The sequence below is a fragment of the Tupaia chinensis genome, unplaced genomic scaffold, assembly GCF_000334495.1.
Source record: "Tupaia chinensis unplaced genomic scaffold, TupChi_1.0 Scaffold000044_1, whole genome shotgun sequence".
Classification (NCBI taxonomy): Eukaryota; Metazoa; Chordata; class Mammalia; order Scandentia; family Tupaiidae; genus Tupaia; species Tupaia belangeri.
The window spans coordinates 2,440,941-2,468,744 of NW_006159500.1; the positions used below are offsets into that span (position 1 = coordinate 2,440,941).

A 27,804-nucleotide genomic window follows, 5' to 3' on the forward strand; every position below is an offset into this window, starting at 1 on the left:
ATGTGGAGCGACAGGTCCAGGTTGGGAAGAGATGAGAACCTGTTCAAAGGAGATGGCAGTGGACAGAGAGAAAACAAACGAGAAGGATGCTGGGGAAGGAAAATCGAAGTCACTAGGGGAGTCAGAATGGCACATCAAGACCAGCATAAGAAGGGTCAGCACAGGTGGAGGATGACAAAGATGTCTCTTAGCCTCTCTAAGCCTGTTTCTTCCTCTGGAAAATAGCTGTATCCACACTTCACTGCTGCAATCAGGAGGGGCTGGCACACACCAAGTGTCCCAAAAGAGGAAGCAAGCAAGCTCCAGCCCTGACAACTCGGCACCAATCCTACTGATGGCATTTTTGCATGGCTACTAACCTACTTTGCAAGGCTACTAACCTACTTAAGATCCTTAGGGACATTCTGACACTTTGAAGCCCTCCTGATTGCTCTGCTGTCTTCCCATCAACTAAATCCATACATAAGAGCCACCTCAAAAGCAATTTATTTAGATAGTATGATACTTTCTCCTGCGGAAAAATCTTCTCTGGCTCTTCACTGCCTGACAAAATCTACCTCACTTCCTTAGCCCAGTAGTAACATGGCCATGGCCTGCCCGACATCCCTCTCCAGCTGTGTTTAACCCTACTTGGCTATACATATTCTGAGTCCAACCTACACAGGGATGACCTCCCGCTCCTGACCTGAGCCTGAGAACCCTGCATGGCACTGATCCCATTTCTCGGGTGACACTGCCTCCCTCCTCTTATCCCTTTGATACCTTAATGGAACTGTATACCCTTCCTAGAACCATCCCTGTGTCTCCACAGCTGGAAGCACTCACTCCCGCCTCTCAATATCTTTTTCTTTTTTAAAAAAGTACTTTTTTAAAAAAGAACCATATATTTAATTTTATTCATTCATTCATTTATTTTAATTTGGCCAGATGAGGACACAAGGAGAGGGAAAGGGGGAAAGCAAGCCACCATGTCTGGGACTTGAACTGTGGTTGGCCATGTAAGAACATCCAGTGCCTTCACCACCACACCACCTGCTGGCCTCCCATCTCTCAATTTTTTTACTTTTTTTTTAATTTAACTTTATTTATTTGATTGTTTATTTATTTATTTATTTATTTAAATTTGACCAGCAAAGGACAAAGTGAGTGAGTGAGTGAGCGAGAAAGTGAGCAAGCAAGCCCCCAGGTCTAGGACTTGAACCGCAGTCTGCCCTGTGCGCTTAACCACCACACCACCTGCCAGTCCCCCGCCTCTCAATTTCAATGCTGCTTTGTCCACACATCTCTGGATATTCTGGATACATGTATATTGGATATATCACATGTCTATGCAGTGTAAAATCATGCACAGTGTTTGGCTCAGTTACCCAAACAATACATGTTCAATAAAATGTATGGAATGAATGAATAAATGTATGTCCATTTTTCCAACTGTTTTTCAAATTTGGTAATTAGAGCTAATGAGCAATATGCCTTATCATATGCCTATCAAAAATTAAGACAAAAAGGAGAGAAAATTAATATAAACTAAGTACCTACCATATGTATAATAATGACAATGATGAATCATCTAATATATCAAGTACTTTGGCATAATATAACTCAAAATAAAATAACATTAACAATAGCTACCACTGGGGCCAGCAGGTGGCGTGGTGGTTAAGGGCTCTGGACTCCCATATGGCCAACCGTGGTTCAAGTCCCAAACCTAGCGGCTTGCTTTCTCTCTTTTTTCTCTCGCTCTTGCTCTGTCCCTCTCTGGTCGTATTAAAATAAATAAATAAATAGCAATAGCTACCATTTACGGAGTAATTACTACATGGTAGATACTATACTAGCTGCTTCATAAGAACTTTTAAATTTCAGCCCAGCCACGGTGACACAGCTGGTAGGGCACTGCTATGTGATACAGAAGCCACACAGGAGGCTCGGGTTTGAATCCCAGATTGACCTGAACATGCCAGGTGCATTGCATATGTGTGCACCCATGATCCTGGCTGGCTGAGAAGCTGTGGGGCGGGGGGGGAGATTGTGGTGCGTGGTACTCTCCTTCTCTCCCAGTAAATAAATGTCTTAAAAAACAAACATTAAAAATTATTATTAAATTTAACAGTAATTAGGCCAGCCATATAGCCTAGCAAAGGGAGCTGGATCCCATGTGCCCAACCTAGTTTGAATCCTGGCCCCAGAAGCTTGAAAAACAGGCTGTGTGAGTACATGTGCATGCTCTAAATCTTGATAAGATGGAGAAATCGAGAAGAAGGAACTGAGTATAACCATGCCCCATTAGGGGTTCTCTCTCTTTTTCTCTCTGACAGGTACACACAGCTTTTGACAATTAAAAATTTTTTTAACAGAAAGAGAAGATACTATCAATTATCTCCATTTTACAGATGAGAAAACAAAGGATTAGAGAAGAGCACTCACACAAGGTCACCCAGCTAGCCACCAGTTTCTCCTGCAACTATAATATATTAATTCTCATTAAATCTTATTTAATGCAGGACTGGCTCCATGGCTTGGTGGTTAGGGCAGCCAGATCCCACATGACTGACTCTTCAGTTCAAGCCTCAGACCTGACGGTTTGAGGAACATGCCAGGGGCATTTGCATGACTGCCTACCCAAAATCCCTAAAGGAAAGAGAGATGGAGAAGGGACTGCAGCGTGGTCATTCCCCATGAGGGTTGCTTTCTCTTCTCCCACTCTGTTTCTCTCTGGCAAGCACACATGCCTTCTAGCAACACACACACACACACACACACACACACACACACACACACACACACACCTCTCACTTAATACATTTAAAAAAAAAAAAGCTTGGGGACCAGTTAGGGAGAATTAGATAAATGGGTTACAAAAAAAAATCCACAAGGAAATGTTTGGGGCTAATAGTTATGTTCATTATCTTGATTATGGTGGATCTTTTTATGGCTCTATACATGTCTTCAAATTGTATATTCTAAACAAGAGAAGTTTGGATTATGCTAATAAACTGAGAAAATTTTAAACTGTGTCATGTTTAAACAGTACATCAAAATACTTGTAACAAAATTCCCTGAAAACTGTTGCATTTTCATTTTGCCTTAAGCTTAAAGTCATCTGAAGTTTATTATCTGGCAGTAGCTGCCAAATGTTAGGAAGAAACAAAAATTCAACAGAGCAACTCTAGCACCCTCAACTTGTTCTCCAAAGTAAGTATTAAATGATAAAGTACAGGCCAGCCCCATGGTCTGGTGGTTAAGGGAGCTAGATCTCACATGGCTGAATGCATGGTTTAAGTATCAGACCTAAGCTGGAAAAACATGCTGGGCATGTATGCATGCCTGCCCCAAATCATGACAGGATGGAGAAATGGAGAAGTTGGGATTGCAGCATAACTACACTCCATTGAGGGGTGCTTTTTCCCCTCTCCCTAGCTCTGTTTCTCTCTGCTGAGCATATATGCCCTCTGGCAAAATTTTAAAAAGTAAAAATAAACAAAGGTAAAGTGCTAAAAGCAGTCAGTCATGAAGATCCACATATTACATGACTTCATTTCTATGAAATAAATAGAATAGGCAAATTCAGAGAGAGAAAATAGATTAGTGGTTCCTAAGAAATACGGGAAAGCAAGGGAACTAAGAGGTGATGACTAAGTGGGGCACGCGTTCCTTTGAGAAATAATAATAATGTATTAGATAATATTGATAGCTACATAACTCCATGACAATATTAACAACTAGTGAATAACAAGCTTTAAATGGGTCAATCGCATAGTATGTGAATTATATCTCAATAAAACTGTTTTTAAAAAGATTGAGGCCAGTAGATAGCATGGTGGGCTAAGTGTTGGATTCCCACATGGCTGACTGTGGTTCTAGTCCCAGACCCAACAGCTTGAAAATCACACTGGACACATGTGTGTGCACACCCAAAATTCCAGGAGGATAATGAGAAGGGATTGCAGTGTTGCCATCCCCCTAGAGGTGATTTCTCACTTTTTTCTCTCTGCTTCTCTCTGGCAAGTGCATATACCCTATGGCAAAATCCTGGGGAAAAAACATTAAAAAGGCAAAAGAGTGAAACAAGATCTAAATGAAGTAGTCATGCTTTTTTTATGTTCCTTTCTCTATGCCATATTGTTTCTATGCCGATCACAATGGAATAGTTTATTTTAAAGAATTTAATCTCTAATACTACTATCCCATAAATTTCAAGAAAATGAAATATACAGTTGAGATTCCAAAAAGAAAAAACATATATTTTTTTGCTTACTAGCCCAATCACTGGAGTCTGAAAAAGCACTCACAAAATGGAATTTGGAAAGGAGAGGTTCTTGATTATTTAAGGAAGCCAAGCACTCACTTGACATTTTCTTGGTTAGACCAAGCCTTTCTTGAGTAGTCTTCCTTTTTGCGAACTACCAAAGGGAAAATGCCAAGGCCCATAATTACCCAGTACACTATAATTAATGTTTTACTTTTCTTAGCAAATGTGAAAAATCCTAATATTCATTAAACCACTATCCTTTTCTTTAAGTACATTATGTCATCTAACTTTGTGAAGCAGATACTACTGCCAATTTACAGGTAACCAGACCAAGGCAGAGAAATGTCTCTAAGAAACTTGCCAAGGGAGGCCAACAGGTGGAGTGGTGGTTAAAGCACTGGACTCCCACATGGCCAACTGCAGTTCAAGTCTCAGACCTGGTGGCTTGCTTTCCCACTTTCCCATTCTCTTTCTCAGTCTCTCTCTGGTCAAATTAAAAAATAATAAATAAAATAAAACAAATCATTCTTAAAAAAAGAAAAAAAAGAGAAAGAAACTGGCCAAGGTCAGACAGGTTAATATCCAATCAATTCTTCCTGATTTGCAAGACCTCTTTTCAGTAAACCCTAACTTCTTCCATAGAATAAATTAAGTTACATTAAAATTAAACAATGGAACCCATATTCTTGTTAATATACTTATTTTAAGAGTATATGTTTGTGTACACAAAAAGGTAAGAGTGACTCAAAATTGTTTAAGTCATGTTTTTAAAAGATCATTTTTAAAGAAGACTTAAATTATCCTTTTCTGGGACTAGCAGATGGTGTAATGCTTACATCACTGGACTCCCACATAGTCGATCGCAGTTTGAGTCCCGGAGCTGGCAGCTTAAAACTCACACTGGGATCATGTGCATGAGTGCCCAAAATCCCAAGAGGAAAACAGAGGAGAAGGGATTGCTGTGTGGTCATTCCTCTGGGGGATGATTTCTCACTTTCTGTCTCTTTGTCTCTGTCTCTCTGTTGAACACATGTGCCCTCCAGCAAAAATCTCTCTCGAAAAAAAAATTATACTTTTCTTCCAACTAACATTTTAACCATCTCAGGAAACTTTAATATCTGTACATCACAAATCAGATTTTTTTAATTTAAAAAAAATGCCTTTTTATTTTTGAGATTTATATGAGCAATAGAGACTGATCTGTTATCAAAATACCTCCAATTCAATTAATTATTAATGCTAATTTTGACATTTTGCCATACAGTATATATTTGGAGCAGAAGAGCCATCAAAATGGTATTATTTAACTCCTTGATTATTAAAGAAAATGTTCTTTATAAATTTTTTTAATATAGAAAAATATAAAGATAAAAGTAACCATGCATTATATCAACATGCAAAGATTATAACCACTGCTGACATTATGCTATCATTACCATTTTATACAAGGTCAAGATCATACAGTAATCATATTTTCTAATCTGTTTTTTTAAATTGTATATTGTGGCATTCTCATCCACTACTACAATTTTATGAAACACATACTAGTTTAAAATGAAACAAATTCTTGAGAAAATATTTCAGAATATAAAACAAAAAGATGAAATACAGAAGAAATTTTTTTAATTAGTGAGAAATGATTCAAGAGGTCCAAAATATAACAACTATAACTTATAGTCATCTTAGATGAAAAGACAGAGGAAAGGATATTTTCAAAGAAACAGATAAGAAAGTTTCCTAGAATGGAAGAAAACAAAATTTCAGACTAAAAGGATCCACCAGGCATTAAGCACAATGAAGAAATAAAGAATTGCCGTCGTGGTGAAATTTCAGAACACTGGTGCCAAAGAGATGGTCTTTAAAGTTTCTAGAGAGGAAGTAAAGGTTGTGTAAAAAGGATCAAGAGTAAGAATGGCACTAAACTCTCCCACAATACTAAGAAGAAGGTTATGAAGGTAATGTTTTCAAATTCTCAGACAAAGCTGTTTCTCAACTAAAATTCTATACCTAAACTATCAATTAAGAATAAAGAAAAAAGCATTTTCAAACAAGTAAGGTCTCAAAAAAAAAAAAAAATCCACTAATTTTCCATGTACCTTTTCTGAAGCAGCACACTGAAAACTTGTTTCAGGGATGGTCTGGTAGCCTACTGATTAAGGGAGCCATGGCCAACAGTGGTTTGAATCCTGGCCCCAGTGGCTTGAAAAATATGCCAAGCATGTGTAAACATGCTCCAAATCCCAATGGGATGGAGGAATGGAAGAAAAGGGACTGCAACTGAGAGCTGCTTTCTTCCTCTCTCTGTTTCTCTCTGGTGAGCACACACACCATCTAGCAATTTTAAAAAACATGTTCCACTATTATCCCCAGAAATGTGTGTAACTATTATATCCTAATAGAAAAAATATTTTTTTAATATTTAAAAATTATTTTAATAAGAAAAAAAGTGTTCCACCAAAATGAGAAAGAAAAACAAGCAGGATGCAGAAAATAGGGGCCAAAAAGGAAGAGGCAAGAATCCAGAATGGTGGTCAAGGAGGACCCTAGAACAGAAGCTGATAAAGACACTGGAAGGTTGTCAGTCCAGATTATAAACCACCTAAGGGTCTTTCCCTCAGGAAAATTACACTGAGAAGCCACTAGAGGCAGAGAAATAATAAAAACATAGAAAGTCAATCAGGTGAAATGAGTGATGCTAGGAAAGGACATATACCCATAATACATTACTTGGTTCACCTACGAAAAAATATTGATATGGTCATTAATAATGTAAGCAGTGAAATCAACTTAGCCAAAAATTATGGTTTACCTATTCTAGCAAATAGGAAAAGGTCAAGTCAAATAGGGCAAAAAGTGAGGAAGAGGTTTGCAGAAGAGAGTTAAAACTGACACTCCAGCATGGACATTAGTAGATAATTCCAAGGAATGGCATACAGTCCTGTGCCTCAGAAACGTGAAGATAAACTCCAGAGTAAAGTTAAAAGTTGTTGCTTCTAAGGAAGAAGCCTGTTAAGGATATACTAGTGTTTTCTACATAAACCTTTCAGTTCTAGCACTTTAAAAAACGTAGAACCAATCCACAGCATACAATAAATATAACTGGTATGTCTCATTTTTTCAAAGGGCACCTTATTTCTCAGTATCATTCATCTCTATTCTCCTAACCCTAAGGTCCATGGTCAGAATGTCTTTCTGCTTTGTTTGTGGCTCTATCTCTAGCATATAAAATGTACACCTGGCATGTAGCAGGTACTCAATAAATACCAGCTAAATAAATGAATGAGCTACTGGATAGGCTTGATAGGGTCCAAGAACCCCTTGCAATTGTAACAAAAGGCAATGTGTTTATTTGCATGAGGATATTTCTCTAAAAAGAGGGTTTACAACTTTCATCAGATTCTCAAAAGCAGCCAAAGTACAAAAGAGCTTAAGAATCAAAGGCCTGGTGAGTCTTCAGAAAGATTCAACTCAGTTTTTAAAATATCTCTCAAATCATTCGAATAAAGAGATGCATTTCCTCCTTCATATGGTCACTTAACTCTTTCTAATCAAACAAAACTACAGACACCATTACTAAGCTCTTCAATTTTAGAAACTGTAGTTCAAAAACTTGGTAGAAATTTACCCTGACAAATAGTCTACCCATCTTGCCCTTCTGCCGTAACCCTCCTCTACACGGCTTGACTACATGTTTCTCTTCATATAGGGTTCTCAAGAAAAGTCAAAACTTTCTTGTTTCTTTGTGCCATTCTCAAGCTGAAAACATTGTGTTTCACCTACTTACATCCTACCTCATTCTGACAAGGTGCTAAAAAAAAAAAAAAAGAATATTCACATGAATCACTTCTGATAGCTAGGAATAATACTATGAACATTTCTTAGCATCAAAGCAATTATCAGGTTTCAAACTCATAGCCTTCAAAGAAAATAGACAAAATTACCAAAGTGTGTCCATATCACCATCCAGTGCTATCACCCTCCCACTTCCTACCACACCCATCCTGCCTCTTCCCTCTGCAGACCAAGCCACTTCAGGGATGCCCCCATTCTTTTCATCCCATTCCTCCACTCTCCCAATGTCAAGCTTCTTTTCCCTCAACTGCCCTCCAAGCCTGGTAGGATAGGGGCTACTGGGGAAGAGAGGCAAGGAAGATTGCGGTTGCAGGAAGTGAAAAAACAAACAACAAAACAAAACAAAAGACTAAGAAAGGAGAAAGGGGGAAAAAATGCTACTGAGATTGAGAAGTATCCACCCATACATTCACTGCCTCTCCCAATGTCAAGCTTCTTTTCCCTCAACTGCCCTCCAAGCCTGGTAGGATAGGGGCTACTGGGGAAGAGAGGCAAGGAAGATTGCGGTTGCAGGAAGTGAAAAAACAAACAACAAAACAAAACAAAAGACTAAGAAAGGAGAAAGGGGGAAAAAATGCTACTGAGATTGAGAAGTATCCACCCATACATTCACTGCCGAAGTATAATCTCGTTCACATTTATGACCAATGATAATAAATTTTATCCTAAGAAAAACTAGTGTATTTAAAAACCTAAGAAGGAGGTCTGACAACTTCTTTTTTTCTTTTATAGCTCGTTCACATTTATGACCAATGATAATAAATTTTATCCTAAGAAAAACTAGTGTATTTAAACGCCTAAGAAGGTGGTCTGACAACTTCTTTTATTCTTTTATAGCTTTGGCAGCGTTATCCAAGAATGAAAAGCCAAGCACTCTAGGCTATGCCTTACTTACCTCACAATCCATATTCCAAACGTATCAGGTTACTACTTTCTGGAACAGGTTATGTATTTTCTCACCTTCGTGTTTTTGTTCAACGTATCATATACCTGGAAAACCGCTATCGAAATACTTCTCAGCACTCTAGGCCCAGCCCAAATATAACTTCCTCTGTGAAGCCATTTCCAACCCTACCAGTCAGAATTAATCGCTTCCTTTCCTGTTCCTCCATCTGTATCTCTAATTGCCACCAGATCAGAGTTGGTTATTTGCACACGTACTTTACTGCTGAACTATGAACTTGAAGGCACAGGTTATACCTGTTCACTTTATCTCCCAAGAATGTATTCTTAGGCCCTTTTATCAGCTCAACTAAATATCTTGGGCATCACAACACAATTCATGGCAAATCTAAGTAAAATATGTATGAGGAGTGACTGCAAAGTACTTTAAAAACCCTGGTGCTACCTCTTTAGAACATGGGACATGGCTGTGATCTTTCTCCATGATCAGCCATCTGAGAACATGTGGAATAGAGAGATCTTTCCATGTTGGCCAAGGGTTCACAAATCTTCCATCTTTTCCTTTCTTTGATTTAGTTACATCTTCCTCTAGTCTATAATCCAGTTTGAAGCTTTTCCTGGAAAACCTAGAAGAATCACTTCCTCCAGAATTGCGTGCTGAATTTTGGCGTTTTCTTACTGCTTCTTTAGGATATTGGCTGCTTGCCATCAGAGACTGGTTGCTTTCATTTTCATCCATATCCTTTGGTGAAGAGCTAAAAAAAAAAAGGAGAGGGGGGGAAAATGGCAGAACACTGTAACATAAAGTTTTTAAAATATATTGCATAGTATTATCTCTTAGCCAATAAAAATTTCCCTAAACTTATAAAATATGTCTCAGGCTAGCAGGTGGCATGGCGGTTAAAGACACTGGACTCCCACATGGTCGACTATGGTTCAAGTCCCAGACCTGGCAACTTGCTTTCTTGATTTCTCTCTCTCTTTCTCACTCTGCCCCTCTCTGGTCAAATTAAAAATAAATACATAAATAAATAAGGTTAAATAAAATGATTCCTTAAAAAATATTATGTCTCTATTAGCTCAAACTTTCTTCCCAAAATATAGTTTTAGAGTACAACATTACTACTTGCTTAGTGAAAAAGATATTTGCATTATCTATTGTATATTTGCCAAGTCTTTCTAAAAATCCCTTATCTGCTGTAATCCAGAACAACATATTTCCTTAGCCATCATCTAAATATATCAAATTTTCTATTTAAATAATATTTTATAGAAGAAATTAAAGCACTTTCATAAATCTGCAAATTTTCATGCATGCATTTAAGAAAAATTGTTAACACATAGCATGGATTGCTTTAGTTCTTTGAGGCTACCCTAGTAATTCAAGTGATTTACATATATCCTCTCTAGACCTAATCACTTTTACATTGACGATCTCTCTTACACATAGCTCTAGAAAGTAGTGAGTCCAATACCTAGAAAAGCAGATAACAAATGGAGAGACATTTCAATAATGTATTTACCTGAGTAATAATACTAATTTAAATTAGATTTAGAGCTGCTAATTTAGCATAGTGAGTATCCTAACCAAATGACCTTGGGCAAGTTTCCTGCCCTCTCTGTGCCTTGATTTTTTCATTTATAAAATGGATAGAATAATATTACCTGTCTCCAACTAAAAAGATGATTTTTAAAATATAAGTAAAGCACTTAGAAAAACAATCACTCACACACACACACACACACACACAAATGCACATGCCCAAAGTTCCATAAAGGTTAGCTGTTACAGCTGACCTTGTTACTACTACTAGTACTAATACCACCACTGCTTAACTCCAAGCATTGAATCCTTGATCTCGAACTACAGAAAGCAAAACTACTACAGACCATTGTTGGCCATGGTCTGAATATATTAAATGGAAAATTCACAAACAATTCATAAGGGTTTCTGTTTGTTTTTTAAAGAGATTTTGCTATGGGGGGTGAGCACCTGCTGGAGACAGAAAGACAGAAAACAAGACATCACACCCCAGGGAGGATGGTCATACCACAATCTCTTCCATTCTCCTCTCAGGATTTTGGGCATGTATGCACATGTGCTCGGTGTGGGTTTTAAGCTGCCCCGTCTGGGACTTGAACTGCAGTCAACTTCATGGGGGTTCAGTGATGTAACCATTACATCATCTGCTAGTCCCACAATTCATACTTTTAAATGCTATATCATAATGTTTACATCATTCACCTCCCTTTATCTCTTCATGTAGACATTTTATTGTCTTGAATCATCACAAGAATGGTGAGTACAGCACAATAAAATATTTCAAGAAAGAGACAAACACATTCACATGACTGTTATTATAGCATATTGTTATAATTGTTCTATTTTATTATTAGTTGTTGTTGTTAATCTCTTACTGTGCCTAATTCATAAATTAAGCTTCATCACAGGGGGCTAGACTATGGCATGTTCATTAATGCTCAAAAATCCTGAAAGGAGGGAGAAATGGAGAAGGGATTACAGTGTGGCCATTTTCCACAGGAGTGCTTTTTCACTCTCTCTCTCTTTTCCCAGAGAGCGCATTCACCCTTAGCAAAACAAACAAAACAAAAAATTTTAAAAATCAGAAACTTTATCATAAGTTTATATGTAGAGAGAGAAAACATAGTATATTCTGTGGTTTCAGGCATTTACAGGGTGTCTTGGAACATCTCCACAGATAAGGATGGACTATTGTATACAAGACTGGATACATAAAAGTGATAAATAATGGATTAAGAACATGCATTTATCTGCTATAAAGTTCATTTATTTTCTGTTCTATTAAACAAATATTTGCCTTTGGGTTAATTCTCTTAAATGCCGTGTATATACCTAACATGCTTTATGACCCTAAGAAAATACGCACAGTAACAGAAAGTCAAATACCATTTGTATAGCTACAAGGAGATAAAGGGAAAGTACAAAACCCCAGGATAAACACGTACAATGAACCAATTTTTTTCCCAAACCATCTAGTGTAAACAGTCACAAATCTAAAGAATAATCACTGTGAAGAAACCAAAACTAACAAAAGCTAAGCACACACCATTGCTCACCATCGCTGTTTGTGGGAGAGCCTAAGAGCAAAGAAAGAGTCTAATGAGCTTTATATCTTGGGCAAATAACCTGTCTAATCCTCCATTTCCTCACTTGTAAAATATCTGTCTACCTGTGGCTGTTTCTAAATGTGAAGTGACATAATAAACATCAAGTACCTGGCACCGACAAATGCTAACTCCTTTGTTACTCCTGTTGACCAGCCATACATCCAAATTCTTTATGTTCTACTAGAGCTTAAGAATGATCTGAGAAAGTTATCTCAGTTCTCACAGAATCATTTTTTCTGGGTTTTGCTTAGGTTTGGGCACAGGCCTTTAAGAAGGGAAGAAATGGAACCAGCAGATGGTATAATGGTTAAGTTGCTGGACTCTCACGTAGTTGACCGCAGTTCAAGTCCCGGACCCAGTGACTTAAAACTCACGCCAGGGACATGTGTATGCACACCCAAAATCTGGAGAGGAGAACGGAGGAGAAAGGACTGTGGTATGGCCATCCCCCCTGGGAGGTGATTTCTCACTTTCTGTCTCTCTGACTCTCCATGTCTCTCTGGTAAGCACATGCCCCCTATAGCAAAAATCTCTCTCTCTTTAAAAAAAAAAAAAAGAAGAGCAGAAACATGACCATCCATTTAATACCTACATTGTTTAACAGATGGCAAGGTACAAGTATAGAGAGTTAAAGTTACTTATTTCTAATAGATGGTACAGCTATAGTGGTGCTACTCTTTATTATGATAAACACCTTGAAATATGTTTATTTATTATAGACACACACACACAGGGGCTTCACAAAATCCATGGAAAATATATATTATGAATAAACTATGCACTGAGTTAAAACTTCTTTGCACAAAAATAAAAATCATACTTTAATTCCATTTTCCATAAACTTTTTGAAATCCTCATAGTCATATACCTATACACATACAATATATAATAATCCTACCAAATATATTAATACATTTTTAGTTCTTTTTGGGGTCTTTTTTTTTTTTTAACTGCCAGCACATGTGCAGGCCAAATACAGGCGGAGAGAGAGAAAACACCCTCCAACAGGGCATGGTCACACTGCAGTCCTTTTTCCTCCATTTCCCTATCCTGTCTGCCTTTGGGGCAGGCAGGAACAAGTGCTCACTGTGTTTTTCAAGCCACCAGAGCCAGGACTGGAACCGGTCAGTCATGTGATTTCTGACTCCCTTCATCACTAGCATACAGGGTCAGCCCCTGGTTCATTGTTTTAAATAATGAGGAGATAAGAGAAAAAGGGAAAATATCCTCTGATCCAAAGACTACAGAAAAGTCAGGATAGAGTTTCTGGACAACATCTAGTAGCTGGGACATAAGAAGCAAGGAAGGCTTGTGAGAGTCATGACTGTGAACATCTAAATAATTGGACCACAAGCCCTGATTGTTTATTATAGAGGTTTGGCTACATTGTAGGCAGTGGGCAAGAAACAACAATGTGGCAAGAAAAAAAAGTGGCTGAAAACTGGAGCCAGGGAGATCAGATTAGTGAATAGGAATTAGAAGCAACCAAGAACAGCCACTAACAGCAACACACTATGTATGCTACGTGTTTCACATATTTATTTGTTAAGCAAAAATTATTGAAGGCCACTTTGTGGAATAAGATCCTGTACTAGGTCCCAAGGAAACAGACTAAGATCAAAACAGCCACTTATAGGACCACCAGTTAGCATAATGGCTATGTCACTGGACTCCCACATAGCCGACAGCGGTTCGAGTCCCGGACCTGGAGGCTTAAACTCACGCCGGGCGCATGTGCGTGCGTGCCCAAGATCCCTAGAGGAGAATGGAGGAGAAGGGATTGTGGCGTGGCCATCCCCCCGGAGGGTGATTTCTGGCTTTCTGTCTCTCTGTCTCTGTCTTTCTGGCGAGCGCACACGTCCTATAGCAAAAACCTCTCCAAAAAAAAAAAAGTTACTCGTGCTAAGCCCCATGTCACTATGCCAAAGCTAAGTTGTTACTGACCATGTAAGAAATGAAGAGATATCTGACCTAACAGGCAGTTTCAATAAGTTCCCTCTATTTAATCCTGACACAAAAGAAGTAACTCAAGTAATTTGATGTTAACCAGTTATTTTCCCATCATTCTATCTCCTTGTCTCCATCTTACACAGTAAGTACTGCAATAACCCATATGCTCTTTGTTTTGTTGTTTGTATTAATTGCCAGAGGGCACATGCACCAGCTGAAGAGAAAGTGAAAAGAAGGAAGGCATGTTTACACTTCAAGCCCTTCTCCATTTTCCCATTGTGTTGGGGTTTGGGACACACGCACATACTCAGCATGATTTTCAAGTTGCCAGGGCTGCAACTCTAACTGACTCAAACCAAAGTCGGCCATGTGGGATCTGGACTTTATATGCACCAGGCAACAAGGCCAGCCCTGCTTTTTGTTCTTTTGTTTCTGTTTTCTTTAGCCCTTTTCTTTTTTTAATAATTATTTTATTTAACTTTATTTATCTATTTGTTCATTTTAAAATTTGATCAGAGAGGGACAGAGTGAGAGAGAGAATGAGAGAGGAAAAGTGATAAAGCAAGCCACCAGGTCTGAGACTCAAACCATAGTTGGCTGTGTAGGAGTCCGGTGCCCTTAATCACCACATCACCTGCCAGGCCCTCTTTAGCCCTTTTCTATATAAAACCAATCCCTTCTGCTCATTTCACTGAAACACATACTCCACTTTAAGGAATGAAGTTTCCCAATTCTAGAATCTCTAGTAAAGCCAATTAAGGTCTTAACACTAAATTACTATAAATTTGTCTTTTAATACATTGCAGGAGTACTCCCTGGGCCAGCCCTGTGGCCAAATGGTAAAGGAAGCTAGATCCCACATGGTTGACCATGCGATTCAAATCCTGGCCCTGGTAGCTTGAAAAAAACCACAGGCATGTGTGCTTCTGTGCCCAAAATTCCAACAGGATGGAGAAATAGAGGAGACAGGACTGCGGTGCGTCACACCCCATGGGGATAAGGGGTGACTCCTCCCTCTCCTTCTCTATCTGTCTATGATCAGCAGTAATAAAGAAAAGAAAAAAAAAAAAAAAACAGCAGTCTCCCTTTATCTACAGTTTCTTTTTCTTCCTGATAAAATCCAGAAAGTATTCTTCTTTTTTTGGGGGGGAGGCGGGCAAGAGGTAGGCCATTATTATACCCATTTTTTTTTTTTTTTGAGAGGTTGTTGCTATAGGGTGCATGTGCTCGCCAGAAAGACAGAGAGAGACAGAGATAGAAAGCGAGAAATCACCCCCCCAGGGGGTATGGCTACGCTGCAATCCCTTCTCCTCCATTCTCCTCTCAGGATCTTGGGCACGCACGCACATGCGCCCAGCATGAGTTTAGGCAGTCAGGTCCAGGAATCGAACCACGCACGACTACGTGGGAGTCCAGCGACATAGCCATTATGCTAACTGCTGGTCCCCAGAATGTATTCTTGATTATAAATGTCCATTATCTATTTTACCTTATTTTATAATTTACATTTAATTTTTGTACAACTTTGTGAGATATAATATGCATTTTCAAAGCATACACACATGCAGTGTGTAATAATCATATCAAGGATAATACCATATTCACTGTTTTCAAAACAGAACACCACATTATGATGTGTACTGTTATATCTACAGTTTCAATCACCACAGTTTCAATAACCTGAAGCTAACCATGTCCAAAATAGGCAAGTTCAGTACAATACAATGAGCTATTCTGAGAGACCACCTTCATATCACTTTTTTTTAAAGACATTTTTGCTATAGGGCATGTAAGCTCACTAGAGAGACAGAAAGTGAGAAATCACCCCTCAAGGGGCATGGCCATGCTGCAATCCCTTCTCCATTCTCACCTTGGGATTTGCAGCATGCATGCACACACGCACGGCATGAGTTCCAAGATGCTGGGTCTAGGACTCAAACCACGGTTGGCCATGTGGGAGTCCAGCAACGTAACCACAATGACACCTGCTGGTCCCCAAAGAATTTGTATTATAGTATTTTGTTATAATTGTTCTATTGTATTATTAGTTATTGTCATCTCCTAAAATTTATCACAAATACAGTTGTAAAGGAAAAAACACAGTGTATATGTAGGGGTCAGTACAATCTGTAGCTTCGGGCATCTACTGGGGGTCTTGTATATATCCCTCTAGGATAAGGGGAGACTACTGCAAATCCAAGAGACAAAAGAGAAGCTGAATCAGTAAGACTTGAGAGTATATGGATGGTTGAAATTTTTGGATTCACTGTAGGCCAAGATGGGGAGGAGCTGGTAATAAAATGGGAAGAATCAGAAATGGCAGCACCTAGAATCAAGGAGGCTATCTGACTCAGTGAGTTGGAGGAGGATTTGAACTCATGGGTAAGCAAGACTCCGAGAGTATACTTACTGACCCTCTAATAGAAATGGATGACCCTGGGATCCAGGCTACTGCGGGGGAAATAAGAGTCAGAGTGAGCAGAGGGAGGTTTGCCTGGAGAGTGAAATGAGAGGAGAACGTGAGTTTAGTAACTGTTTTCTCTCTAGACCATGAGCTTGCTCAAAGCTGTCTGCCTATTCACACTACCTCCATTTTTCATCTTCTCCCATCCACTCAGGCTTACACTCCAATCAACCTGTGGAAACGGTCTTGCCATCCTATAGCCATCCTCTCCTAACACCTCCCCACCCTCCCTATGCAAACACACACAAAATCCAGTCTTTAGGAGTAATTTTTTTTTTTTTTTTTTTTAGAGAGAGAGATTTTTGCCATAGGGTTTGCTAGCTTGCCAGAAAGAGAGAGAAAGCAAGAAATCACTCCCTAGGGTGGATGGCCATGTGGCAAGCCCTTTGAGTCATGATGTAACCATTAGGCCACCTACTGGTCCCCAGGTATGATATTTTTAAAGACAATATGATACAAGCAAACAAAGAAACCTCCAAAGGGTTCCCTTTGCTCTGAGAATGAGGACAATAATTGGTACGATGGTTCATAGGTGTGTTTCTAGCCCAGCCCATACTCTCCTCTGCTCCAAACACACGATGTTAATCTATTTCCTCTTGTATCTCAGGGCCACTGACTGCCACCACAGGACCTTTGCACATGATTTTTTTTTTTGAGAGAGAGGTTTTTGCTATAGGGCGCGTGTGCTCGCCAGACAAAGAGAGACATAGAGACAGAAAGTGAGAAATCACCCCCCGGGGGGATGGCCACACCGCAATCCCTTCTCCTCCATTCTCCTCTTGGGATCTTGGGCACGCACGCACACGCGCCCAGCATGAGTTTAAGCCACCGGGTCTGGGACGCGAACCACGGTCGACTACATGGGAATCCAGCGACATAGCCATTACGCTAACTGCTGGTCCCCCTTTGCACTTGATTTTTAAATATTCATAAGGTGAGAAAAGGGGTTCATGGAAATGCATATTCAACAGGATTATATATTACCATGAAAGCTGTTCACGTAACAGAAAATGATGGTACTGTAAAGCACTGTTTCACAGGATGCACTGTGTGTGAAGGATGGGAAGGAACACAAGTACATACAAATCTGAACTGTGGCCAGACTGGTCCTTCTAGAGAAAAAGGACTGGGGGGGAAAAAAAAAAAAAGAAAAGAAAAGCTACTGTAAGTCTGTGTGGTGGATGTGCAAAAGGATAAGCTCTGCCAATAGGTGCTCCGGTCAGAAACTGAGCCTCCACCCATGGAGACACAGGAGTTTGCCCAAGAGCAGGTCGTGTGAGAAGGGCCCTCATCAAATATCAATCTCGTCACTTCTGCTACTGGATATACGGCAGCACTCTCCCGACGCGCTCATCATCCCTCAACACCAAAAATAAAATGATAGAAAAACCAGAAATGAAGAGAAACGGGCTACAGGTCTGGTCCTATTAACTAGCTCTGAGCTTTCCAAACTCAGACAAACCCCTTAACATGTCAAACTGGAGTTTCCTTCATTAAATACAGCAAATTTCCCAATTATCTCTTATCATGTAGCTATCTCCAGAGTTAACAATAAAAATGTAACATTTGCCTTGATTTCAGAACACCACCAAGTGAAAGTAGATATGTGTGTACATGAATTGTAAACACTGTATTTCAAACAGTGATTGAAAACTTGGTAAAGATCTTTCCATTATACTGATTTCCATCCAATTTAAGATGCCATGAATTGTAAGGCACACTGTTACGTGTCAGAAAAAAAAGTAAAAATGTTTTCATTTATAATTAGGTCATGTATTATATGACATATCCTAATATCAGTAGTGCTAAAATGTGAATAAAATATCCTTCTTGAAATTAACGAAATCAGCATTCTAAGTATGGAAATATGTATGTTGCAGTAGAAGCAAAAACATTATCCTTGGTAATTAAATATAATCTTAAGTATAACTAATTTGCCGACCTTTCTTCCCTCTGTGAACAGCAGCCAGTTAAAACACACACAAAAGAGCTAAATCTGGATTAAAAAACTAAAATCCAGATGCAAATTTAAATGTAAAAAAAGCCCTTGAACAACTGACAAATATAAACTATAAAAGTTCTTTTGAAGGGACCAGCAGTTGGCATAATGGCTATGTCGCTGGACTACCATGTTCAAGTCCTGGATCCGGTGGCTTAAACTCACACCAGGTGCATGTGCATGCGTGCCCAAGATCCCAAGAGGAGAATAGAGGAGAAGGGATTGCAGTGTGGCCATCCCCCCTGGGGGGGGTGATATCTCACTTTCTGTCGCTGTCTTTTTGGCGAGTGCACACGCCCTATAGCAAACCTCTCCAAAAAAAAAAAAGTAAAAATAAAGAACTCTTTCTGGCATGCGCTGGCCAGAAAGACAAGAGACAGAAAGCGAGAAATCACCCCCCAAGGGGGATGGCCATGCCACAATCCCTTCCCCTTTCGGGATCTTGGGCACACACATACACGCACCTGGCGTGAGTTGAAGCCACCGGGTCCAGGACTCGAACCGCAGTCGACTACATGGAAGTCCAGTGACATAGCCATTGTGTTAACTGCTGGTCACAGAGTTCTTTTTTTTTTTTTGGAGAGGTTTTTGCCATAGGGCGTGTGCGTTTGTCAGACAGACAGAGAGAGACAGAGAGACAGAAAACAAGAAATCAACCCCCGGGGGGATGGCCACACTGCAATCCCTTCTCTTCCATTCTCCCCTTGGGATCTTGGGCACGCACACACACGCGCCCGGTGTGAGTTTTAAGTCACCGGGTCTGGGACTCGAACTGCGGTCGACTATGTGGTAGTCTAGCGACATAGCCATTACGCTAACTGCTGGTCTCGCAGAGTTCTTTTTTAAAGAACAATTTATTACAAAAAGAACAACATAAATTCCATCTAGTAGTTATCAAGTACATTCTCCACATTTCTTTGAAGATTTGACTAAATGCCTATTTAATAACAAAAAGGACTTATCCTTATTCCTCCAACTAACAAGAGGTCTGAGCCATGACATTTGGGGAAGAAAAGTCAGCCAAGTACAAATATTTTACTTCAATAACTGCACTCATGGGTAAAATGCTTTCAAAAACAAGACTTCTCTATTTCAAAAGCAAATGTTTCATGCCTTCTTTCTTTGACATTTAAGATTTGCCAAATGCCTAGAACTGAATGCACCATTTTAGCATTTAAAAGTTAAAGAAAAAAAAATCACAATAGTATAACATATGTTTGAGATTTTAACATATTCATAAATTATGAAGTTACAAGTCATCATTTCTAGAGAAGGCATGTCTATTACATAACACCAAAGATGCAGACATTAAATCTGGAAAGAATCCAGAACTATTCCAGTAGCTCTAAATCTACAATTTACAATTGTAAATTTAAATTTACAATTCTATATGCTCTCCTGATACATATCAAATTGTAGGGCCCTTTGAACAAAATGATGGATTACACAGCTAATGAAACTATTTTAATTCACTGAAAAGCCTGCAAAGAACTTCAGTAAGATAAAATAGAACTGTTCCCATCCTTCACTGTTGGTATCATTTCAGGGAGACTAGTGTCAATTTCCACAGACGCTGAGACTGGCGGGAGTCAGACATGCCCAAACATGGGAAGGGCACTGGATAATGAAGGAAAAATGTTCTATGGGGGGTATGTATACAACAAACCAGGAGAAGGCTGCACTGCTTGTTGGTACTGATTTTCACTTTCAATTTACTTTACTGACTTACTAGCCCATTTTGCTAAAAAGTTAAAAGAAAACAAATAAAACGGAAAGCGTAAATATACAGTACCTAGGAGCACACTAAACATAAGTTATGTCAACTTTCAAGAACAATCACTGACTGGGAACCAGCAGTTAGCATAATGGCTATGTCGCTGGACTCCCACATAGTCGACCGTGGTTCGCGTCCCGGACCCGGTGGCTTAAAACTCACGCCGGGCGCGTGTGCGTGCGTGCCCAAGATCCCGAGAGGAGAATGGAGGAGAAGGGATTGCAGCGTGGCCATCCCCCCTGGGGGGTGATTTCTCGCTTTCTATCTCTAATGTTTCTCTCTGTCTGGCGAGTGCACGCGCCCTACAGCGAAAATCTCTCCAAAAAAAAAAAAAAAAAAAAAAAAAAACAATCACTGACTCAAAAATATATTAGAATTAATGTGTATACATAATACACATTTAGAGGGGCCAACAGGTGGCATGGTGCTTACAACACTGGATTCCCACATGGCTGACCACGGACAGAGTCCCAGACTTGTGGCTTGAAAATCTTGCCGGGCACATGTGCATGCATACTCAAAATCCTGAGTATGGAAAAGGAATTGCAGCATGGCCATCTCCCTTAGGGGATGATTTCTCACTTTCCCTCTCTCTGTCTCTGTCCAGCAAGCACATGCATCCTAAGGCAAAAACCTAAAAAAATATATATACACACACACATGTATACACATTTAGATACACATACATATATTAATCCACATATGTCATTAAGCTATTTATCTTCTTAAGAGTAGAAAGAACATTAGTTGGGAGTAAGGAAAGCAGAACTCAGTTCTACCATTAACTAGAGATGTGAGCTTGGGAAGAACTCAACCTCTCTAAACTTAGGACTCACTCATTTGTTAAGTAAAGATGATAATGCTTAAGTATCTCCCTGAAGGAGTATAAGAGAAAATGACAACATGGGTTAGTTCTCCGAAGTACTGTACAAATGCAAATTGTTATTATTATTATGTTCAGTGAAAGAGTAAAAAAAAAAACATATGATAACCAGGACTTTTAATCCAACTGAGTTGCTTTTCAGGTTGGGATTCTGTTCAAATAGGAGGTACATGAACCATTTACAGTTCAGGACTAGAATCCTTAGGATAATCAAATTAAAATATCATCTTACACCAAATTTAGAAAACATGCATAAAAAATTTATTGAGGGGCCAGCAGGTGGCATGGTGGTTAAGGGCTCTGGACTCCCACACGGCCAACCACAGTTCAAGTCCCAGACCTGGTGGCTTGCTTTCTCACTTTCTCTTTCTCTCCCTCTCTCTCTCTTTCTCTCTCTCTCATTCTGTCCCTCTCTGTTCAAATTAAAATAAATAAAGTTAACTAAAATTTTAAAAAACGTTACTAGCATGATGTAGCCATTTCCTCTTTAATATCCTTTTTCTATTTTTTTTAGTGGTTTTTGCCTCGGAACATATACATTCACTGGAGGAAGAGACAGAGACAGTGAAAGGGAAAATGAGAAATCACCCGCCAAGAGGGGATGACCATGCTGCAATTCCTTCTCCTCCATTCTTCTCCTGGGATCTTGGACAAACAAACACACACACACACACACACACACACACACACACATACACACACACAGTGTGATTTTCAAGCCACCAGGCCTGGGACTCAAACCATGGCTGGCCGTGTACGAGCCCAGCGATATAACTGCTATGCCATCTGCTAGTCTCTCCTCTTTAATAATATCTTAAAAATAATACCAAACACAATATGCAGATTCACTTCTGATATAATACCAGAATGATATACAGAATATGATGTTCAATAGTACCTTAATGATACAGAATTACTTAACTGAAAAGGTTTGGGGGGGAGAATGAAGAGGAAAAAAGATTAAGTTCATGACTGAGGAACTCGAAATTACCCTACTTTTTAAGCCACAATTTAACAAAGACAACAAAACGCTTCCAAAATGTGGCTGTTCTTTCTTGGTTGTCTGTCTCATAATCAATTACACAAAAAGAAAAGCTTCCTGTATAAAGCATAACCCATAAAGAAAAGCAATGGAGGGGCCAGATGGTGGAGCAGCAGTAAAACATGCTACTCTGTGCTGTGTGAGGCAAACCCATGTGAAAGGGCTCCTGAGTCAAATCTAGACCTTCCTGGGTACAACCAGGCAGAAGTGTGCCCACAAACCAGTGCAGGCTACAGCTTAGGGTAGGTCAAGACATGAGGACCCTGTTAGGGTATTGTCTATCTGTCTGTCTCTGTCTTTCTCACTCATGAAAGAAAGAAACGAACAAAAAAGAAAGAAGAACGATGGAGAAACATAGGCCTCCATAGCTCTTGAGTAGAAAGAAAAAATAGGGAACCAGCAGTTAGCATAATGGCTATGTCACTGGACTCTCACGTAGTTGACCGCGGTTCGTGTCCCGGACCCGGTGGCTTAAAACTCATGCCGGGCGCGTGTGCGTGCGTGCCCAAGATCCCGAGAGGCGAATGGAGGAGAAGGGATTGCGGCGTGACCATCTCCCCTGGGGGGTGATTTCTCGCTTTCTGTCTCTTATGTCTCTCTCTGTCTGTCTGGTGAGCGCACGCGCCCTATAGAGAAAACCTCTCCAAAAAACTCTCTCATTCTGTCCCTCTCTGTTCAAATTAAAATAAATAAAGTTAACTAAAATTTTAAAAAACGTTACTAGCATGATGTAGCCATTTCCTCTTTAATATCCTTTTTCTATTTTTTTTAGTGGTTTTTGCCTCGGAACATATACATTCACTGGAGGAAGAGACAGAGACAGTGAAAGGGAAAATGAGAAATCACCCGCCAAGAGGGGATGACCATGCTGCAATTCCTTCTCCTCCATTCTTCTCCTGGGATCTTGGACAAACAAACACACACACACACACACACACACACACACACACATACACACACACAGTGTGATTTTCAAGCCACCAGGCCTGGGACTCAAACCATGGCTGGCCGTGTACGAGCCCAGCGATATAACTGCTATGCCATCTGCTAGTCTCTCCTCTTTAATAATATCTTAAAAATAATACCAAACACAATATGCAGATTCACTTCTGATATAATACCAGAATGATATACAGAATATGATGTTCAATAGTACCTTAATGATACAGAATTACTTAACTGAAAAGGTTTGGGGGGGAGAATGAAGAGGAAAAAAGATTAAGTTCATGACTGAGGAACTCGAAATTACCCTACTTTTTAAGCCACAATTTAACAAAGACAACAAAACGCTTCCAAAATGTGGCTGTTCTTTCTTGGTTGTCTGTCTCATAATCAATTACACAAAAAGAAAAGCTTCCTGTATAAAGCATAACCCATAAAGAAAAGCAATGGAGGGGCCAGATGGTGGAGCAGCAGTAAAACATGCTACTCTGTGCTGTGTGAGGCAAACCCATGTGAAAGGGCTCCTGAGTCAAATCTAGACCTTCCTGGGTACAACCAGGCAGAAGTGTGCCCACAAACCAGTGCAGGCTACAGCTTAGGGTAGGTCAAGACATGAGGACCCTGTTAGGGTATTGTCTATCTGTCTGTCTCTGTCTTTCTCACTCATGAAAGAAAGAAACGAACAAAAAAGAAAGAAGAACGATGGAGAAACATAGGCCTCCATAGCTCTTGAGTAGAAAGAAAAAATAGGGAACCAGCAGTTAGCATAATGGCTATGTCACTGGACTCTCACGTAGTTGACCGCGGTTCGTGTCCCGGACCCGGTGGCTTAAAACTCATGCCGGGCGCGTGTGCGTGCGTGCCCAAGATCCCGAGAGGCGAATGGAGGAGAAGGGATTGCGGCGTGACCATCTCCCCTGGGGGGTGATTTCTCGCTTTCTGTCTCTTATGTCTCTCTCTGTCTGTCTGGTGAGCGCACGCGCCCTATAGAGAAAACCTCTCCAAAAAAAAAAAAAGAAAGAAAAAAGAAAGAGGAAAAAGGAGCACTGTTTACTTCTTTCTTTAGTTCTAGTTCCCACATTCACTGTACTAAATTTTATAGCCTTTAAAAAGTCTTAATAGTACTGGAACCAGCAGTTGGCATAATGGCTATGTCGCTGGACTCCCATGTAGTCGACCACGGTTCGAGCCCCAGACCCAGTGGCTTAAACTCACACCGGGTGCGTGTGCATGCGTGCCCAAAATCCCGAGAGGAGAATGGAGGAGAAGGGATTGCAGCATGGCTATTCCCTCAGAGGGTGATTTCTCCCTTTCTGTCTCTGTATCTCTCTACCTTTCTGGTGAGCGCACATGCCCTATAGCAAAACCCTCTCCAAAAAAAAGTCTTCATAGTACCTAAATTGTCCTTCATCTATAAAACGAGAGGGCCATACTTCTAAGATCTCTTCCACCTCTAAAATTCTAATAATCTGGAGGCCAAGCCGGGGGCATGGTGGTTAGGGCGGCTGGATTCTGCATGGCCAGCTGCCTAGTAGACCTAGTAGCTTGAAAATCATGCCAGGTGCATGTGTGTGCATGCATCCCCAAAATCCCAAGAGGAGAATGGGGGAAAAGGGACTACTGTGTGGCCATCCCCACTAGGGGGTGATTTCTCACTTTCCTCCTGTCTCTCTCACTGGCAAGTGCACACACCCTAAGGCAAGAACTTAAAAAAAAAAAAAAAAAAAAAAAAAAAAAAAAAAAAAGACTAGCAGGAAGTGCATAGAAAACCATAAAACTAGATTTAAAAATAAATACTTCTCAACTCTACCCTGACACCCTTTCCTAGGCTTTAGCTTTATAATTCGTAGCCCAGTATCTGGCACACAGGAAGCCCTCAATAACTGTAAGACACTGTTTTGTTATATTCTAAACACTGTTTAATAATGGTAAATGCCATTTTAAAATTTTTACATTAATGAACTATGAGAGTTAAGGGCAATAACATGAATAACCCAAAAGAGAAAAAACTCTGGAATGTGTTTTAGTTCTTAATATTTGAATAAGCCTGGTTTTCCTGGCCTCCTTATGGCCTCACCAACTGTCCTGGTTTCAGCAGAAGGCACTCACAAACACAGCAGCCTCCTGGTTCTGAAAATAATAATCCTCTCCACCTTGCCCCCTTCATCTCCCCAACTGCCCTCAAAGAGCAGACTGCAAGCTGCAGATACAAACGATGGTTATATTAAGACCCAACATGCTCCCCAGGGCTTGAAGCCTCAGTTAACAAAGTTCTTTTGCTCAAAGAAAAAAATGTCCACAATAAGAACAGGCACAACAAGCAAAGAAGACCAGCCATGGATAAATAATGAGTACCCAATTTACCCCTAAAGCATTTCCGTGTCTTGCTTCACTTATGCCAGTGATTCTGGTAATCTCAGAGTTCCTCCCACCTTCTTTTGCTATCCTGGTCAAAGAAATGTGTCAAGAAAGGATAAACTCTGTCCGTTTTACTTATTAACGTTTATATGAATACATATGAATATTACATTAAAGTCATATATGTACACACATTTTATTGGATTATGCTATTGAGTATGATCCACTGCTATTTTGTAGCTTTATCACACTTCTGATACTGTAACAAACGAATTGATGTTAACTATGTATCATTTCACTATGTAAAATGCTGCCGCTACAGAGTTTTCCTAATGACTTGGAAAAAGATAAAACTTGAATTTTTCCTAATTTTCACAACAAAGAATTCCAAATAGACAAAAATTTAAACCAAAAAAAAAAAAAAAAAGTACGGGAAGGTAGAAAATATTCGTGGAGCCAGCCAGTGGCAAGTGGTTCAAGTGGCTGGATCCCATATGGCCAACTACAAGGCATTAGTCCATATCTAGTGGACTGGAAACCACACCAGAGGCATGTAAGTGTGTGCCCAAAATTCCACAGGAAAATGGAGAAGGGATTATATAGCATGGCCATACGGCCACCTGCCCTGGGACATGCTCTCACTCCTTTCTCTCTCTCTGGTGAGCACCCATTCTACAGCAAATTTGTTAAAAAGAAAAAATATAGGTGTATTTTTTAAAAATAATTTTATTTAACTTTATTTGTTTTAATTTGACCAGAGAGAAACAGAGTAAGAGAGAGAGGGAAAGTGAGAAAGCAAGCCATCAGGTCTGGGGTAGCCATGTGGGAGTCCAGCATCCTTAACCATCACGCCACCTCCCATCCGCCCCCCATGTTTTAATTTTTTATGGGTAGATATTTTTATATGTTTGGCACAGAGGAGGCTTTTTTACTTAATGTGAAAGATCAGAAAACCTAAAATAAAAAATTAAAACATATGAATAAATAAAATATTTACTTCTGACTGGGGCTACAATCACCAAAACGTAAGAATGAAACACAAACTGGGAAAAATAACGACATATGATACATAAGAGTACATTCTATCACCAATCCATCGAAAAACGGCAAACTGCCTGGATGAAAACTACAAGAATAAGCCATTCAAAGAAATGGCAAGTAAGACAAGCCAAAGTCCTTACTATAATTTTTTAAATTTTAAATCAAAACAGTGATTTTTTTTTCCTTATTAGAACTGGGGCTGCGAGTGACAGGTAAGAAGATATATGAAGAGATAAGAACCACTTCCAGAGTGCCAGAGTTGAAAAAGACCCTCCTTTGGGGGTAGGATTATTATCTTGGCCTCTGACTTAATTAACCAGCCTCCTCACTATCTCTGCTCTCTGGAGTCCTACTTTCCTGAAGATTAGTTTCCTTAGAAAAATATCTTGGCAAGTAACCTGTGATTTAATGAGGCCTTCAGGCTGTGCATTGCTACCTGTGCATTAGTCGCATGTAGCAATTAGTTCACATTCATCTGAGTCATGCATGTCCAACATTTAAAAAGTCTCCCTTCTAAAGTAGCCAGAGTTGGCTGGTGCAGAGCCTTTCAGCTGGGCTTTGGTGATGCTTTCTGCGACCTTTTACTGTAGATCCCTGTGCCTATCTTCATTAGGGACCTTGTCTCTAGAGAAAAATAGTAAATACACAAAATAAAAAAATCCTTGGGCTTCTGGAGGAGAAAGAGACTCAACTGGTTTGTTTATTAGTTTATTTATTCATTAAATACTGGGCTTTAAAAAAAAGGGGAGGATCTGATCTGTAACATGTGACTGATAAGGATCCAATGTGCAAACACAGTTGGGTATGAAGCCTTAAATCTGTGATTCTCCAGGCTGGCTGCATATAGTTACCTGTGAAGTTTTATTTTGTTTCTGTTTCTTTGTTTATTTTTATTAACACAGTATTTTTAAAAGACATTCCACTGTTATACATCTTTAAAACTCACAACATGATTTTTCAAAGTATGTATGTAGGGCATCACAGTCAAATCAAGGATGTTACTAGATACATAATTTCCAACTGAGAACTTGACATTTGTTTGTCTGTTATCCGTTTTGTCCCTTTGTCCCTCCTACCCATCCTCTCCCATGGACTCCCTTCTCTTACAGTCTCTGGCATCCACACTTATCCTCTCCATGACCATTTCCTCAGATCTTTCCATTTCTGCTATGGAGTTCAGTCATTTGGTACATA

General features: G+C 39.7%; 1 protein-coding gene across 3 annotated transcripts in view; it reads right to left on the minus strand.

The window, feature by feature from the left end:
• The window catches only part of NAPEPLD (N-acyl phosphatidylethanolamine phospholipase D), an 88,933-nt gene that overhangs the window by 7,017 nt on the left and 54,112 nt on the right, over nucleotides 1–27,804 (minus strand). For all 3 annotated transcript variants that reach the window (XM_006140785.3, XM_006140784.3, XM_027773376.1), the window contains exon 2: nucleotides 9,453–9,762. In XM_006140785.3, coding sequence (XP_006140847.1) covers nucleotides 9,453–9,746 — 294 coding nt within the window. In that variant the 5' untranslated portion in view covers nucleotides 9,747–9,762. The remainder of the gene's footprint in view (nucleotides 1–9,452; nucleotides 9,763–27,804) is intronic.